Genomic DNA, 16,240 nt, shown 5'->3' with positions numbered 1-16,240 from the left:
GCCAGACCCACTGCATCTGCGAAATGGGGAGAGACCAGTAAGAACAGATGGGTGAAAGCCAGGCTTTCATAATAAAAATTTATTCTTACACAAATCTACAGCTTTTAAACAGTAAAAAGAAAGGCCTACTGTGGCCTACAAAGGACTTGAAGCAGCACGTGGGAAGCAGGGTGGCTCCAGGATGTCAGGCATGTGGTTACCGGCTCTGCTCGACTGTAAGACACACGTGGGGAGGCCACTGAGAAAGGAGAGGCCCCCGGACCCCAGCCCACCCCTCCTGCTCGAGCCACTTACTGTATGTGGAGATGTCAATTTCTTCAGGAAGCTCTGCCACATTCACTTCAAACCTGTCCTGAACATCATTGAGGATTTTGGCATCATTCTCATCTGACACAAAAGTGATAGCTAGGCCTTTAGTGCCAAAGCGACCTGCACGGGCCACCTGCAGGGAGATAAGAGCACAGGTCGGGCCACAGAGACATAACCTGGGGATGTGAGGACAAGCTGGGCCTGGTTCCCACCCCAAAAGTGATAATCAAGGAGGTGACACCTCTATGGGGCCACTCACCCGGTGGAGGTAGGTGTCTGAGTCCTCAGGCATGTCATAATTGAAGACGATGTTGACTCGCTCAATGTCCATCCCTCGGCCAAACAGATTGGTGGCCACCAGGATCCGCCGCTGGAAGTCCTTGAATTGCTGATAGCGAGACAGGCTGGATGCAGGAGGAAGAGGCAGCCATCAGGTACCGGGTTCCTGGGTAGCACTGCCTCCCAGGGTCCTGCCTTGGGCCTTCACGGCAGCATGTACTCACCGTTCTTCCTGGGCCATGCCCCTGTGGATGGCGATGGCTGGGAAGTTCTGCTCCACTAGCAGCTGGGCCAGGGCCATGCAGCGCTGCACTGACTTCACAAAGATCACCACCTGCCAAAGGAAGGCAGCGGAGTCAGGGCCAGAGTCCCCAGGCACTGTCCTCCCAAAGGCCCAGAGCCCCTCCACAGGCAAGAGCAATGTCACCTGGTTGAACTCCAGCACATCCAGCAAGTCGAAGAGTTTTCGGTTCTTTTCACTGTCTTTGAGCTTGACATAGTACTGCTGCAGTCCATGCAGCGTGAGCTTGGTCTCGTCGTCCACAAACACCTCCATAGGCTGAGGAGAGGGGAGCAGGAAGGGGTGGGCAAGGCTTTACTTCTGGGCACCCTGCCTGTCCAGAACCTTGCAGAAGTGACTCCATGCTGTGATGCTCAGTCACGCACCCAGAGAGGCTGCTGCGCCCAGTAAACACTTCTCTCCCAACAGCTGGATCTAAGCTCTGGTCTGGCTCAGGTCTGGACCAAGCTCAGCTCCCAAACTGTCAAGACAGAGGAGGGAGGGCGGGCTCCACAGCCTCTCAGCATTGTGCTGTGGGTGTCATGCAGCAGAGTCAGCTTGGGCCCCAGGACCCAGGAGGCCCAAAGCTGCTGCACTGTGGTCTTGGCCACTGCCCTACTCACATCTTGCATGAACTTCCTGCAGACGGGCCGGATCTCCTTGCTCAGGGTGGCGCTGAACATCATGCACTGCTTCTCATGGGGTGTCAGGCGGAAAATCTCCTGCACGTCCCGCCGCATGTCTGGGTGGGGAAGACAAGAAACAGGTGGGCCTGAGCTCCTGCCAGACCTCAACCCCCACCCAAGATCAGTCCCAGCCCCTCCCATCCTAGCACCAAGATGAGGGTGGTGTGCGCAAGGAGCAGAGGGAGGGGCGAGTCCCCAGTGCCTGTGGGGTTGGACTCAGGGTGAGCGCAGGCCCAGGAGGAGCTGCAATCCACTTACACGCTGCCAGAGCGAAGCAGCCGTGCCAGCGTACCTGGAGCCACGCTTCAGGGAGGGGAGCCTGAAGCAAAGACAGCCGCTGGGGTGAGAGCTGCAGCTGCCTCCCAGGACACAAGCCCCATCTCTGACTGGCCCTGTCAGGGCTGAGGGCAGGCAGGGGGCCTAGAACTAACCCAGCAGGAGACAAGGCCATGGTAAGCCCAGGGCTAACATGTATGTGTGCCAGGCGGTGGCTCATTTGGGCCCTGTGGTCCCACTCAGCTTGGGAGTCAAAGTAGCAGGTCACACCAGACCAAAACAAGAACTTGCCCTAAGGTCATTTACAGGAGACCTATGTGCCAGCCACCCACATGACCCCAACTGTGGTGAAGCCCTTGGTCTGTCAGAGCTCACCAAGCTCTGAAGTCTGGTGGGCTGGAAGGGAGGAGGGAATGGCTGGGTGGGTCTCTGGCAGCCCCCACAAACCCAGTGAGGGACACTCACCCAGCTGCTCCAGCATCTTGTCACACTCGTCCAGCACAAAGTGCTTCACGTTCCTCAAGTTGAGGCTCCTGTTCCGCACGAGTGCCAAGATGCGTCCTGGAGTCCCCACCACAACATGGGGACAGTTCTTCTTCAACACCTCTTCGTCCTTCTTGATAGAAAGGCCCCCAAAGAACACGGATACCTGTGAAGGAGTCGAGGAAGTCAGTCACTTTTGCCCACCTAAGGGCTGAAGCCTCTCACTCCACTCCATAAAGAGAGTCACCCAGCCTGCAGTCCTGCCACCTCAGGCTGAGTGCGTGCAGCAGGCCCCAAGACTCAAGCCTAGAGAGGCCTGAGAGCCTGGGCACAGCTCCATTGAAAAGCAGCCCAGGGTGGAGACCAGCACAGGCCTCTGGGGCCATGCATAATTCATTACACTTTTAAGGAGTATAAACCACCGCAAACCTCAAAGGCAGCTGCTGCAGCCAAGTTTGGTAAATGCTGGCTGGGCCAGAGAGCTGAGGCCAGTCAGGCTGCAGAGGACCACATGGCACCCAGCCTGGCCCAGGGTGCTCACCTTGACACTGGGCATGTACTTGGAGAAGCGCTCATACTCCTTGCTGATCTGAAAGGCCAGTTCCCGAGTGTGGCACATGACCAGGACTGTCACCTGTGGGGTGGGCAGGAAAGACTCACCCAAAGAAGTGTCCTAAATCCTCCCCGGCCAGAGCCCACACTACTGCTCTCTAGCCAGGCACAGGCCCCATGCTGAGTCTCTGCTCTCCAGCTAACCTGGCCTTCTGCAACCACACAAGCTACCTCCTTATCCACGCACCCTAAGGAAGCCAAAGCTCATGTACCCACACACAGCCCAAGGATGTTGCCCCAGCAGGACAAGAACATAACACTGGCATTCATCTCAATTATCCCCTAAGAGAGTAGCACACAATTTTCACAACATGAGAAGACAGCTATGGTATCTCAGCAGCAAGGGCAGTAACAAAATTGGATGCAGTATAACCCCCCTTCAGAAATAAGGACGATTTAGAAAATATACAGTAAAATAACAGCCATATCTCCGGATAGCAAAACTAAGGGCACTTTTCAGTTTTTTCTCTTGCCTTATTATTTTGAAGAGGAATTTTGTTACAACTAAGTACTGTATTTCATTTTTAAGGCCCACAAAGAGAGTGTGGTTAACAGAAATTTTTAACAAAGGGGCTATAGGGCCTGCTACCTCAGGTAGGTTAGGCCTGGGAGCGAGGGCGCCCACCCACCTGTCCATTGACGGGCTCGATCTGCTGCAGAGTGGCCAACACAAAGACCGCTGTCTTGCCCATTCCAGACTTGGCCTGGCACAGGACGTCCATGCCCAGGATGGCTTGGGGAATACACTCGTGCTGAACTGAGGGAGAGAGAGCACATCAGTGACTGGAAACCGGATGCTCCCTCTGTGTGGGCCCCTCATCAGGTGGCTGAGGGAACCACAGCGAGGACAGTCAGAGGAGAGGTGTGGTGGTGGGGACCAGGGAAGCATACCCTCAGATGGATGCTCAAAGCCACAGTCCACTATGGCCCTCAGGAGCTCAGGCTTCAGAAGAAAGTCCCGGAAGCCAGAGCTGTGGATGGAAACGTAGGACCCCTTGACATCTTTCTTAGGGGGTGCTGGGGTGCTTTCTGCAGGAGCCTGGGGTTCTTCGTCTTCTTCGTAATCCAGAAGCTCATTTTCCACATCCTGTTCTGCCATAATGCTGAGAACAGAGGAGGCGGGAAGGGCCCAGAGAAGCAACTGAGATGCATGCAAGAAAACCCACCAGACAAGGGAGAAGGCTGCACAGCGACTACAGGCTATTGACACAGGTCCAAAGGGGCTACGCACTGAGGTTTGGCCTGGAAAGCCACCCAGCTGACAAAGCTGAGACAGAACATCATTTGGTGGCCCCTCCTTCCCTCACCCCCACATTAACTCTAGTAGCACCTCCCAGCTTCAGCCTGTTGTGGCCATATCTCTACCACTTTCCAAGCCACTTCAGCTCTCCCTATACCGTCAGCTACACCCACATGTACACACACTTGCTCTCAGAGTGATATCCCAATTCCTCCCCACAGCCCTCACAACCCACCTCCTTGGCCGCTGCCCACCTCATTCCATACCACCCCTTTCAAATCATCCCCATCCTTGCTTGGTTGCTCAGACTCATCAAGCCCCTACCCCAAGCTTATACGGCCCACTGATGCCACCAGAATGAACTGCTTCCAGGTCTTCACACAAATGCCTCCTTCTCACCATTCTGGTCTCAGTTCTAATAAACCACCTGAGACCACCTACCTTGCAGAAGGCCTGTCCCTGTCAATCCCCAAGGAACCCACCCAACCTGCACCTGATGCTGCAGAGACCTGAGTCTGTGAGAGAGCAGCATCTGCCCAGCCCCAGATCCTCTCTCTCTGTGGTCTACACTGGCGAATAATTAAGTGCTCTCATGAAAAGGACTCCCATTGGGCTTGGGCTATTAAAAATGAAGCCAAGATGGTAAATGGAATTAATACAAAGCTTACCTCTAGCTCTACTTAATCCAATACACACAGAGCACTTTCTGGGTGCAAGAGGTGCTAGAGTGTTATAGAGATCCACATATGACAATACTGTCTTTGTCACTCCTGCCCCACCCCACCCTCCAAACTAGTAGGTAGAAGTGCTGAAAGAGCCCTTCTTCCTAAGCCGGGTACAGAAGGCCCTGGGCCCAGCTTCTGGCCCTCCTGTCACTCATGCTCTCTGCTACTTCATTTGGTCCCAGGGCTTCCACTACCTCTGTGCTGAGTCCTATCAAACTTGTGTCTCTACAGTACTCCCCTCAACTCCGACTCAATTTCCAGCCACCTCTTCCATATTTCCCTTTGGAAATTCAGTTCAAAATGCCCAGCGCAAAACCCTTCATTTCTTCCCACTGGCCTGCTCACCCATCTTGGAAATGGCAATTCCATTCTTTCAGTGGCTGTCTTTTCTTTCTCACAGCCCTGTCCAATCAGCTAACAAATTCCACCAGAATCAGGCCCGTTCTCACCCCTGCTACCTTGCAGGTATCAATTACCTTTCTTTCCTTTTTAATTTTATTTATTGATTTTAGAGACAGACAGACAGAGAGAGAAACACTGATTTGTTGTTTCATGTACTTATGCATTCATTGGTTGATTTTTGTATGTGCCTTGACTGAAGCTCAAACCATCAACCTCGGTGTATAGGGAAGATGCTCTAACCAACTAAGCTATGTAGCCAAGGCCCTTTCTTTTTCTTTTTAAAAATATTTCACTGCCCTGGCTGGCGTAGCTCAGTGGATTGAGCGTGGGCTGCAAACCAAAGTTTCACAGGTTCAATTCCCAGTCAGGGTACATGCCTGGGTTGCAGGCTATGACCCCCAGCAACTGCACATTGATGTTTCTCTCTCTCTCTTTCTCCCTCCTTTCCCTCTCTAAAAATAAATAAATTAAATCTTAAAAAAAGAACAGTTCATTAAAATATTCACATGCTACACCATATACAGTGTACAATTTAATTGTTTTTAGTGTAATCACAGGTATATACAATCATCACCACAGTCAGTTATAGAACATCTCACCACCTCAAACTACTCTGTAACTATCATATCCTCCCAAAACCATTGGGAACCACTAATCTACTTTCTTTTCTATGAATATGTCTATGTTGGACATTTAATATAATGGAATCACACAATATGTGGTCCTTTGTTTCTGGCTTCTTTCATGCAGCATGTTTTGAAGATTTATCCATGCTGTAGCATATATCAGTAATTCATTCCTTTTTATGACTGAACATTCCATTGTACAGAACATAGTACCAGTTTATTCATTGTCAGGTGATGGGAATCTGGGTACCATCATCTTTTGCCTGGATTATGCCAACAGCCCCCTCACTGGCCCCCCTGGTTTCCATCCCCCATGACTCTCCATCCACTCTCCCCAGAGCAGCCAGAAGGAATCTATAGAAGCTAAGTAAGAGAGCATCACTCCTGCTCAAAAACCCTCCACAGGCTCCCACTGTGCTCAGAATAAAACTCGAGTTCTCACCATCCTACCAGGCCCTATACAAACTGGTCCCCTCTAAAGTCAGACCTTGCCTCTCCCATTGCCCTCCCTCACTGGTCTTAACTGCTGAGCCTCCTACACCCTCAGCTCCTTTACACACGTTGCTTCTGCTGCCTAGAAAGGTCATGAATTCCTCCACTTCCCTTAGGCATGTTGCTCTAGAAAGGCATTTACCACTGGCCCCAATCTAAAAAGTACCCCTCAAGTCATGCCAGCCCCCCAGGCAAGAGCCTAAAAGAGGACCTGGCATATACCAGGTAAGCACTAAATGAAACTAATCAAAGCCTCAAGGCAGAGTTTAGAGGCTAAAGTGAGCATATATTATCTGATTCTTGAAAAGTCATCTGATACAAGCCCTGAGGATTCCAACTGGCAAAGACAAGAAGGGGTCATTTCTCAGGCAGCAGACACAACAGGAGAAAGAAATGGGTCAGTCCCAAAAGCACCAGACCCTTTCCGGGAATGAAGAGCAGGGCGGGCTGGCAGACACAGGCAGAAGACAAAGGTAAAGGAGCTGGGCAGGTCCAGGGTGTTTGTACTAGGGAATCTCTAATTAGTTTTAGATTTGAGTGACTCAATCAGTACTTGCCCTTCATTTGCCCAAGAGCAAGTTACTAGGAAGAGCAATGAGGGATGAGACAGGCATCAGGGAAAACCAGTCACCAAGGGAAAGAGGACTAACCAAGGTAGGGGCCATGTTAAGTAGCAAAAAGAGTGGAACACTCTACAAAGTGGGACCAATGTCCTGGGTAATCTGCGGGCATGAGAGCCAGCGTACGATACGCTAGGCTGCAAACCTAGCTCAACAAGAGGTAGTACTTAAAAGAGTCAAACAAAGTCGTTTTGTTTTGATGGGTAGATAGATTTGGGCACATTCAGAATTTGGGAAGCAAAATTTTCTAAAAGTGGCTAGCCAGGATCTAAACCTCAAAACAAGTTAGATCAGGAGACAATCTGGCAGATTTGTCCCGCCCAGGGCGGTGACAGACTGAAGACGCAGAAGCGGATGAACTTGGAAGCTGATACAAGTGACAGCTCATGCATGCACGTGTACTCCACCTTCACCCTCAAATTCTAGAAAGAATACCCACTTCAAAGTTTATTCCCTAAAGCATGTTTTTTGCCCTAAATCTCTGGAACCACGAACTCCCTTCCCCCTAAACTCAGAGCAACAACTGAGCCGAGTCCCTCGAGCTCAGAGAAGCCCGTCACGTCTGCAAGCTCCAGCTTCTCCCATCGCGGCACCAGGTAGGGCGTCGCCCTCCGAACACCTCCCCAAACAGTCTCGAGACGCCTCGAGATCTCCTCCGACACGCAGGTTCTCGCCGTAAGTCTGGACCTCCCCGCGGGGCGCCATGACAGCACCTCCCAGAAAAGGGTCCGAGTCCCGCGCGCCAACTGCCGTTCCGCCCTTGGCGCATGCTCCCCGGCGCCCAACGGTCACAGCCGCGCGCGCAAGCGCCCCAACTGCCCCGCCCCTCCTTGTTTCACCTCCCCATTCCTTCTCCCCTTAACCCCCAGCGTCTCTTCTCTCCCGCTCACCCGCAGGTCCAACGTCCACACACCAGGGCCCCGCGCACCCGACCTGCCGCTCACCTGGTTCCCCGTTCTCCTCCGCGTGCTCCAAGAAGAGCCGACTAAACCCGGTTACCGGTCCCGCGCCCCAACACGAGCTACAGCGCTTCCGGCCTCTACAGTCCGACTGAGGGTCTGCTCACTGGACCGCTCGCTTTTCAGTCAAGAGAAGAGGAAACATTGATTGGATTCTGCTGAAGGCTTCGGGAGGCTATTGGTGGAAAGACGAAAAAGGGCGTGTCTCTCGCCTCGCGTTCATTGGTCAATCTAAAAATAGACTCCCGGTTTGGGTCGGCGCCTGTTTGCGTACCCTCACGTGGTCAGGGTTTGCCACACGGTGGGCGCCGCCATATTTGACACTGGCAGTCGAATCCAGGACGATTGACCTGTAGCTATTATGTTACACAGAAATGCGACCTCTACGCAGCGCACGGAATTTAGGCCTTTTGTAGAGTCACTAATTGCGATCTCCTGGCCCTCCAGTGGGGAGGCTCTAAGGAAGATTGAGAGCTTAGAATGACTCCAGCGTGGAGAGGACATTTTGCACCTTCATTGGGGAAGGGGCCCCTCAGAGCGCGGGAGTGAAAGAAATGGTCTTAGTAACAGTAGTTTCTGTTTGCTGAGAGTCGTGTCCTGAGTCAGACGCTGTGCCAGTGGCCATACAAGTTCAGGCCACAAACCCATAATCAGGATGTTTTCCCCTAATACTTTACTGAGATAAAGTTTGTAGTAAAGGGAACAGATTGTCACCAAAGTGACTATTGCCAAGAGAAGATACGGCACATTTTCAATAAGTCCCCTTGTGCCCCTCCCACATCAGCCACACCCCTTACCACCCTACCCTCCTTGTCACCCCCACCAGGCAACCACTATGTGGATTTCTATCACTGTAGAAATATCAAATGAATGGATTTGTCCTTCTTGAATATCAAATGAATGGACTTGTACCCAGAAGACACTGGCATTCGGATTGCCTGTCACTACCAAACCAATAAGCAATGACAGCGATTCAATCTTCATGAAGTCTTTATTCAGATGGCCGGTGATCTGAGAAGATGGTGGGTTCATACCCTAACAGACCATCTTGCCTTCTCTCTCCAGGCCAGACTTTTTATAACGCAATAAACAAGGTGCAGTGAGGGCTTTGAGATTCAGGGAGGATTAGGTGATAGAAGCTGCAACATTCCTGTCCTGGGCAGTTAGCTGCTCCCAGGGGCTGTTGGCCGTTTGTCCCTGGAGCACAAAGGCCCTGATGCCTCCAGTTGTCCCCAGGTGGTAATCTTTAGCAGTGACCCAAGAGGTCGGCTGTTTTCCCAGGAGGCAGGACAGGCCATATCTGTAGTTTCTGAAACAAAAGCTTTTACATACACATTACTTGCTAGGCTTATAATTTTTAATCTTAAGCTAAAATTTTCCAAGTCTTGAGTTCCCTATCAGAATCATTCAATACATTGTCTTTTGTGTCTATTTTGTTTGGTTCAACAAAATGTTTTGAGATTTGACCATGTTGCTGCACATACCAATACTTCATTCTTTTCTATTGCTGCATAGTATTCCACTGTGTGGTTATGCCCAATATAGCCAATATAAACTTTCCATTCACTTATTGTTGGATACTTGGGATTTTTTCCGGTGTTTGGCCACTGTGAATAAAGCTTGTACAGGTATTTTTGTGAACTTAAGTTCACTTCTCCATGGTAAATGCCTGGAAGTGGAATGGTGGGTCCTAGGTCATGTGTATAGCTTTAGTAGATCCTGAGTTGGAGTTTTTTCTTGGTACAGTTTACATTTAATATTATTTTATATTAGTTCCAGGTGGATTCTGAGTTTTCCTAGGTGGTAGTTCCTCCTCACATTCCCACTAGCATCCTGTGAAAGTTCCAGTTGCTCTCGGTCCTTGCCCATACTTGGTATAGTCAGTCTTTTCTCAGCTATATTTTGATTTGTGGATATGGAAGAGATTGGGGAGGTGAGGTAAGCCTGCTCTAGAATTCCAGTCTCCCTAAGCCCCTAACACAGTTAACCCTTCTAGAACAGTTAACCCTTCTACCACTGTTTTTCAAGAAGGTTCTAGCATTTCAATTTCAGTTAGTGTAGGCTATCTTGGGGTCTGTGCTCTAGACAACCAATATAAAGCCGATGCCACCAGAAGTATCGTTTCAGCCAAAACACCCAATGAAGGGAAATCAGTCCATCCAGAGGGAGACTTACATACTGTAAGGTCAATACTGTATGTAATTCTCGCAATTACACCATAACACAGCACCTGCTGTATGCCCAGTAGGGCCAGGATGGGGGTGAGGCATGCAAAATTTAGGGGGCACCAACCACTAAACAAAACAAGATAAATTATATCTTTTTCAGTCATTAAGATAAATAATATATGAATGTACTATTTTAAATTCAAAACTAATGTTTTAAATCTATGATAGATAAAATATCAAAATTTTAAGTAAAGGCAGGAATCGGTAACCATGCTTCATGACACCAATCCATGGTGGTGCCTGAAGTAGCAGAAAAAGATTAAGATTACTGATCCTGTCTTTATTTGTATTTATTTTACATTAATTTAAAAAATATATCACATTAAAGTATTGTGTATCTTGAGTTTTCTGCACCCCCCTTAAATTTTGTATCTGAGACAAGTGCCTCACTCTCCTTACCCTAGGTCCTGTGCTAGTGCTCAGCTTTGTCCTAAGAAATCTAAATATATACACAGATTGCACTAGCCAGATAGCTCAGTTGGTTAGAATGTCATCCTGAAAGGCCAAGGTTGCAGGTTCAATCTCTTGTCAGGGAACATACAAGAATCAACCAATAAATGCATAAATAAGTGAAACAACAAATAAATGCTTATTGCTCTCTAAAATCTATAATACATACATACATATACAGATTGAATTCCCACCCCACAAAGAGGTGCATGCTTTAGCATATTCATTGTCAGGTGGGTGACCTGAAGTCCTGAGAGGGTTAACCCCAGACCCAAGGTCACAAAGCTGCCGGTGGTTCATGCTTAGGTCATCTCCCTCTGTTAGACTTGGCCAGCATGCTCTGAAGATAGAGACAGAGGCCCAAGCCTGGAGAAAACCATTCTCCTGGGGAAAGAGAAGGTGCCCCAGGAAAGCAGGTGGGAGGTGAGCTTGGGAGTAAATAGATCATCTGAGATGACTTGTGGAGGAGGCCACTGAAGCCAGTTGAGTCCAGCTGAAAAGTCTGGGAAAACTGGAAAACACTCCAGCACCCTGACAGCCATATAGCCAGGGAGAGCTTCTACTGTTCCAAAAACAAACAGATAACCCTTCCCCAAACTTCAAATCCAGAAAAGGAAAAGATCAGAGCCTCTAAAGTACACCCACCACCCAACCACCCACGATTAACAAACACTAACATCTTTCATATTGGCTTGACTGGCTTAAAATAATTCAAAATTATTTTAAGATATAAAAGATTTAAAACTACTCTTCCAAAATGGCTAAAAAGAAAAACACTGGCAGTGCCAGGGGCTGGACAAGCTCTCGTGAACATGTAAAACAAGAAAGTCACTTTGGAAAATGATTCAGTAGTTTGTTAGAAGGTTAACCAGGTTTCTCAACCTCAGCACTCCTGCTATTTGGGCCTGATCATTCTTTGTGGTGGGGACTGTCCCACTGTAGGGTGTTCAGCAGCACCCATGGCTGACAAGGAGATGCTAGTAGCAACTACCTCACCACCACTGGTGGCAACAAAAAATCTCTCCAGACATTGCTAATGTTCTCCCTGGGGGAGGGGACAACATCACCCCAGATGAGAGCCATTGGGTTAAACAGGCACCTACATCATGATTATGCAACCCTCCTAGATAGAGATCTTTTTGCCTATAAAAAGATGACAAGCAATGATTATTTTTTATGCATAATAGGCCCGAACAGCAAACAATCCAAAATGTCCATTAACAAGTGAATGAAGAAAGAAACTGTAGTCCATCCACACCATGGATGACACTAGAAATTAAAAGGAACGGGCTACTGATAGACATGACATTACGGATGAATGTCAAAAACATCGTATTCATTATTAATATACTAAAAATCAGCCTTGGCTTTGTGTGGCTCAGTGGATTGAGCTCTAGCCTGCGAACCAAAGGGTCACCTGTTCGATTCACAGTCAGAGCACATGACTGGGTTGCAGGAGAGGCCCCTGGTGTGGGGCACATGAGAGGCAACCACACATTGATGCTTCTCTCCCTCTCTCCCTCCCTTCCCCTATCTCTAAAAGTAAATAAAGAAAATCTTTTAAAAAAGATGATAGGTTGCACACTTAAAAACTTAAAAAGAGCGAATTATATACAATATGTGAATTCTATTTCAATAAAAACAAAACATATTGAAAGAATTCCAGACATTAAAAATCCAGACATAAGGCCTGGTTGGTGTGGCTCAGTGGATTGAGTGCAGGCTGTAACCAAAGGATGATTGGTTTGATTCCCAGTTGGGGCACATGCCTGGGTTGCAGGCCAGGTCCCCAATGGGGGTTGCGTGAGAGGCAACCACACATGATGTTTCTCTCCCTCTCTTTCTCCTTCCCTTCTCTCTAAAAAATAAATAAAATCTTTTTAAAAATCCAGACATAAAAATATAAAATGAGCCCTGACTGGTGTGGCTCAGTAGGTTGGGGGTCATCCTGTAGGCCAAAAGGTTGCCGGGTCAGGGCACATCCCTGGGTTTTAGGCTCAGTCCCTGGCTGGGGACATGTGATGTTTCTCTTGCATATCGATATTTCTCTCCCTCTCTTTTTCCCTCCCATCCCCTCTCTCTAAAAATAGATAAAAATAAAGTCTCTTCTTAAAAAAAATAAATAAACCAATATTAGCCCTAGCTGGTGTGGCTCAGTGGATTGAGCGAACCAATGGGTTACTGGTTCAATTCCTGGTTGGGGCACATGCCTGGGTTGTGGGCCAGGTCCCTGGTTGGGGGTATATGGGAGGCAACCACATATTGGTGTTTCTCTCCCTCTCTTTTTCCCTCCCTTCCCCTCTTGCTAAAAACAAATAAAATCTTTAAAATATAGGTTTAAAAAACAGTATGAAAAAATATCACAAAATGATTCCATGCAGTACAAAGTTCAAGAAGAGGCAAAATTAATCTATGATGATAGAACCTACAGGACAAGTTTGCCTCGGAAAGGCCACAAGGAAAATTTATGCATTGGAGGAGTGGCCACAGGAGTGTGTACATATCCAGTATAAGAATTCACAGAGCTGTATGCCAAAACATCTGTGTACTTCGTCATAAATTGTACCTCACTCAAAATAATTGATAATTAAAAATAAGAGGCAACACATTATACTTAAAGTGTAAGTTACTTATGTTCACCTCCCAAACTCCATTCCCATCCCCCATTGCAGAAACAGCATCCTCAATGAAAAAAAAGAGACTAGACAACAACCATACTCCTCTTCTGTGCCTAACAAAAATCAAGCTTCCCAGCAACCATGAGGTAGGCACTGCTATTATCATCTCCTACTACAGTTGAAGAAACTGAGGCACAGGACAGTGAAGTAACTTGTTCTGGATCTCACTGTTAGCGTGTGATGGTGCCAGCATTTGAACCCAGGTAGCCTAATCCTTCTCAGCCAGGATACAAGGCACACTCCATAGGTATCCACAAACTTGATACATAGTTTTACTTTCTGAATTTTTAGTGGATATCAACAATACCCAAGGGTGTGATTTTTTACTTGCTTTTTTATTCCCCTTCAAGGCATTGTTTTTGACCTTAGCCTTGCAACACATTTATGTAGTTCTTCTGCAGTAGATAAATCTACTCTCATTTCTTTCTCTGGCCTCTACTGGTGGAGGCTTGGTTAGCAAAGAGCTTTATCTTTAAATCTTTATTTTACTTATTTACTAGAGGGAGGAACAGAGGGAGAAAGAGAGAGAGAGAAACGCCAATGTGTGGTTGCCTCTTATACAAAGTGCTAGAGATTCAGTTGCCTCTTGCAGGGCCCCTATTGGGGACCTGGCCAACTGAGGCGTGTGCCCTGGCTGGGAATTGAATCAGCAACCATTTGGTTTGCAGGCCGGCACTCAATCCACTGAGCCACACCAGCCAGGGCAAGAGCTTTATCTTTAGAGAAACAAATCTTATTCCGTTTCTCCCCTGCTAAGAATCTTTCTGGCTCTCACAGTTCTCAGGATCAAGCCTGAGCACCACACCGCTCATCCGCACCATCTGGAGCCTGCCCCCACTCCAGTCTCCTCAGCACCAGGAACCCTAGCCATGCCCCTTAAGATGCCCTGTTTGTTCATTCATCTGTATATCCGGCAACTACTTATTGAGCTTTTGTATGTGTGTGCATGTGTGTGTGTCTATGTCTGTGTGCACATGCTAGACCCTGTTCTAGGAACCAGGAACTCAACAGTGAACAAGACAGATAATGATTTCTGTCCTGGCCGAGATGACAGATTAGACAGACCATTCATCTTCCTGGTTAAGACAGACTAGAAAGAAAATAGTAGAGTCGAATGTATTTAAACTTGCAAAGAAGAAAAAAATCAAACTATGTGAGAAGTAGCATTTGGTAAGGAGAGGATAGGGCTTGTTTTAGGTGGAGGTGTAATTAGGGAAGACTTCTCTAAGAAAGTGAGCAAAGATGGAAATGAAGTAAGGAAGAGAGAATGCTAAGATGAGGAGAAGCATTGCAAGCAGAGGGAGCAGGCAATGCAAAGGTCCTGAGGTAGGGAAAGGAATATCCGAGGAGTGGTGAAGAGGCTGTGAGGCCAGAGTGGAATGAGTGAGGGGAGATGGGGGCAGAGGAATCAAGACATGTCAGGTTCTCCCTCACCCACCTTTAGTCCTTTGCTCCTGCTGTTCCTTCCACCAGATACCCTTTTTCTTTTTATCTGCTTTGCAAATTCCTAGTTTGTCCTTCATAACTCAACTTCAGTGTCAGCTTTTCTGCCTTCTCCACAGTGGGGTGACTACTTCCTCAAAGCCTCCATGGGCCTGGAATACTTTTCTCCTCACACTGCATCCACTCACTCACTCCACAAAGACTGAGTGAGCATAGGCCAGACACTGACCACTTTCAGAAAGGGGTGACATTTCAAATGGCCCTGGCTGGTGTGGCTCAGTGGATTGAGTGCTGCCCTGCAAACTGGGGGGTGCTAGTTCAATTCTTGGTTGGGGGGCATGCCTGGGTTGCAGCCAGGTCCCTGGTGGTGTGCATGCAAGGGGCAGCCACACATTGGTGTTTCTATCCCTCTCTTCCTCACTCCCTTCCCCTCTGTCTAAAAATAAATAAAATAAATCTTTAAGCATAAATAAATAAATAAATAAATAATAAAACAAGACCATGTTATGATGGTCTTCAGATATGATGAGGCATGGGGATACCCTGGGAAGGTCTCGCAGAGAAGGTGATGTTTAAACAGAGACCTAAATGGTCCAGAGTCCAGCCTGGAGGATATGTGATGGAAGGGCATTCCAGACCAGAAAACAACCTGTACAAGGGCCCTGAAGTTGGAAGTAAGGTGAGAATATTTGAGGAACAGAGAGAAGGCATGTTGCTTGGTACGGATGAGTAGTGTGATGGTGGATGTGGCTGGACAGGTGGGCAGAGGCTTGATAGGATCCCCTTGTAGACCAAATGAGGGGTGGGAAGTTTTTGTAAGAACTCCAGAGAACTGTGAACAGGTTTTACAGCAGGCAGAGGTGGGGGTATGGTGTGATTTAGGCTTTCCACGGTTCCAGAGAGGATGGAGAGAAGCCAGAGCAGCTTCAGTTGTCATATTTGGTTGAAATTGTACAATTAGTGCTTGCTCTTCAAGTTTCAAGCCTGGAGTGTGACTCTGTTTCAGGTGCCACCAGACCTGGGCGGGCATTGATAAATAATCACTGAGTAAATGAATGCCAGAAGGTTGGAGTGAGAATTTGGCAGGTTTCCCTAGCTCCATCCCTGGAGGGAACCTGGCAGGCAGCAGAAGGCCTATCCCTAGGCAGGGTGGCCCAGTCCCTTGGCTGGCATGGAGCCTTACTCTGCCACATCCTCCCCATCTGTAAAATGGGTGGGCTGGAGAATTAGAGGAAAACACCCTGTCCTTCAGGGCCAGGGCCATACACATCCTGCTCCATTATTTGGGTGAGGGGCATCTCTCTGAGCTTCAGTTTCCTCATCTGTAAGTCTGGAGCAAAATAACTAGCTCAAAGGATTCTTTCATTGAATAGATAAATATTCAGGGAACAACCAACATGGCCTCTTGGAGTGAGCAAGTGGAAGGTGGGAGGAAAGGAGAGAGGGAAGGTG

The 16,240-nt window shown here is 48.2% G+C and overlaps 1 protein-coding gene across 1 annotated transcript; it reads right to left on the bottom strand.

The window, feature by feature from the left end:
* Positions 1–64: 64 nt before the first annotated feature.
* On the bottom strand, positions 65–8,127 carry DDX39A (DExD-box helicase 39A). The gene is made up of 11 exons (XM_028519680.2): positions 7,975–8,127; positions 3,817–4,028; positions 3,555–3,682; positions 2,855–2,947; positions 2,296–2,479; positions 1,492–1,610; positions 1,016–1,147; positions 813–922; positions 569–713; positions 295–442; positions 65–213 (listed from the first exon to the last, which is right to left on the bottom strand). The coding sequence occupies exons 2-11, from the start codon at positions 4,022–4,024 to the stop codon at positions 197–199; spliced, it is 1,284 nt and encodes a 427-aa protein (XP_028375481.1). The 5' UTR covers positions 4,025–4,028; positions 7,975–8,127; the 3' UTR covers positions 65–196.
* Between the last annotated feature and the right edge of the window lie 8,113 nt (positions 8,128–16,240).

This window comes from Phyllostomus discolor, chromosome 8, assembly GCF_004126475.2.
Source record: "Phyllostomus discolor isolate MPI-MPIP mPhyDis1 chromosome 8, mPhyDis1.pri.v3, whole genome shotgun sequence".
Lineage (NCBI taxonomy): Eukaryota > Metazoa > Chordata > Mammalia > Chiroptera > Phyllostomidae > Phyllostomus > Phyllostomus discolor.
This window is presented reverse-complemented; position numbering and strand designations above follow the sequence as displayed.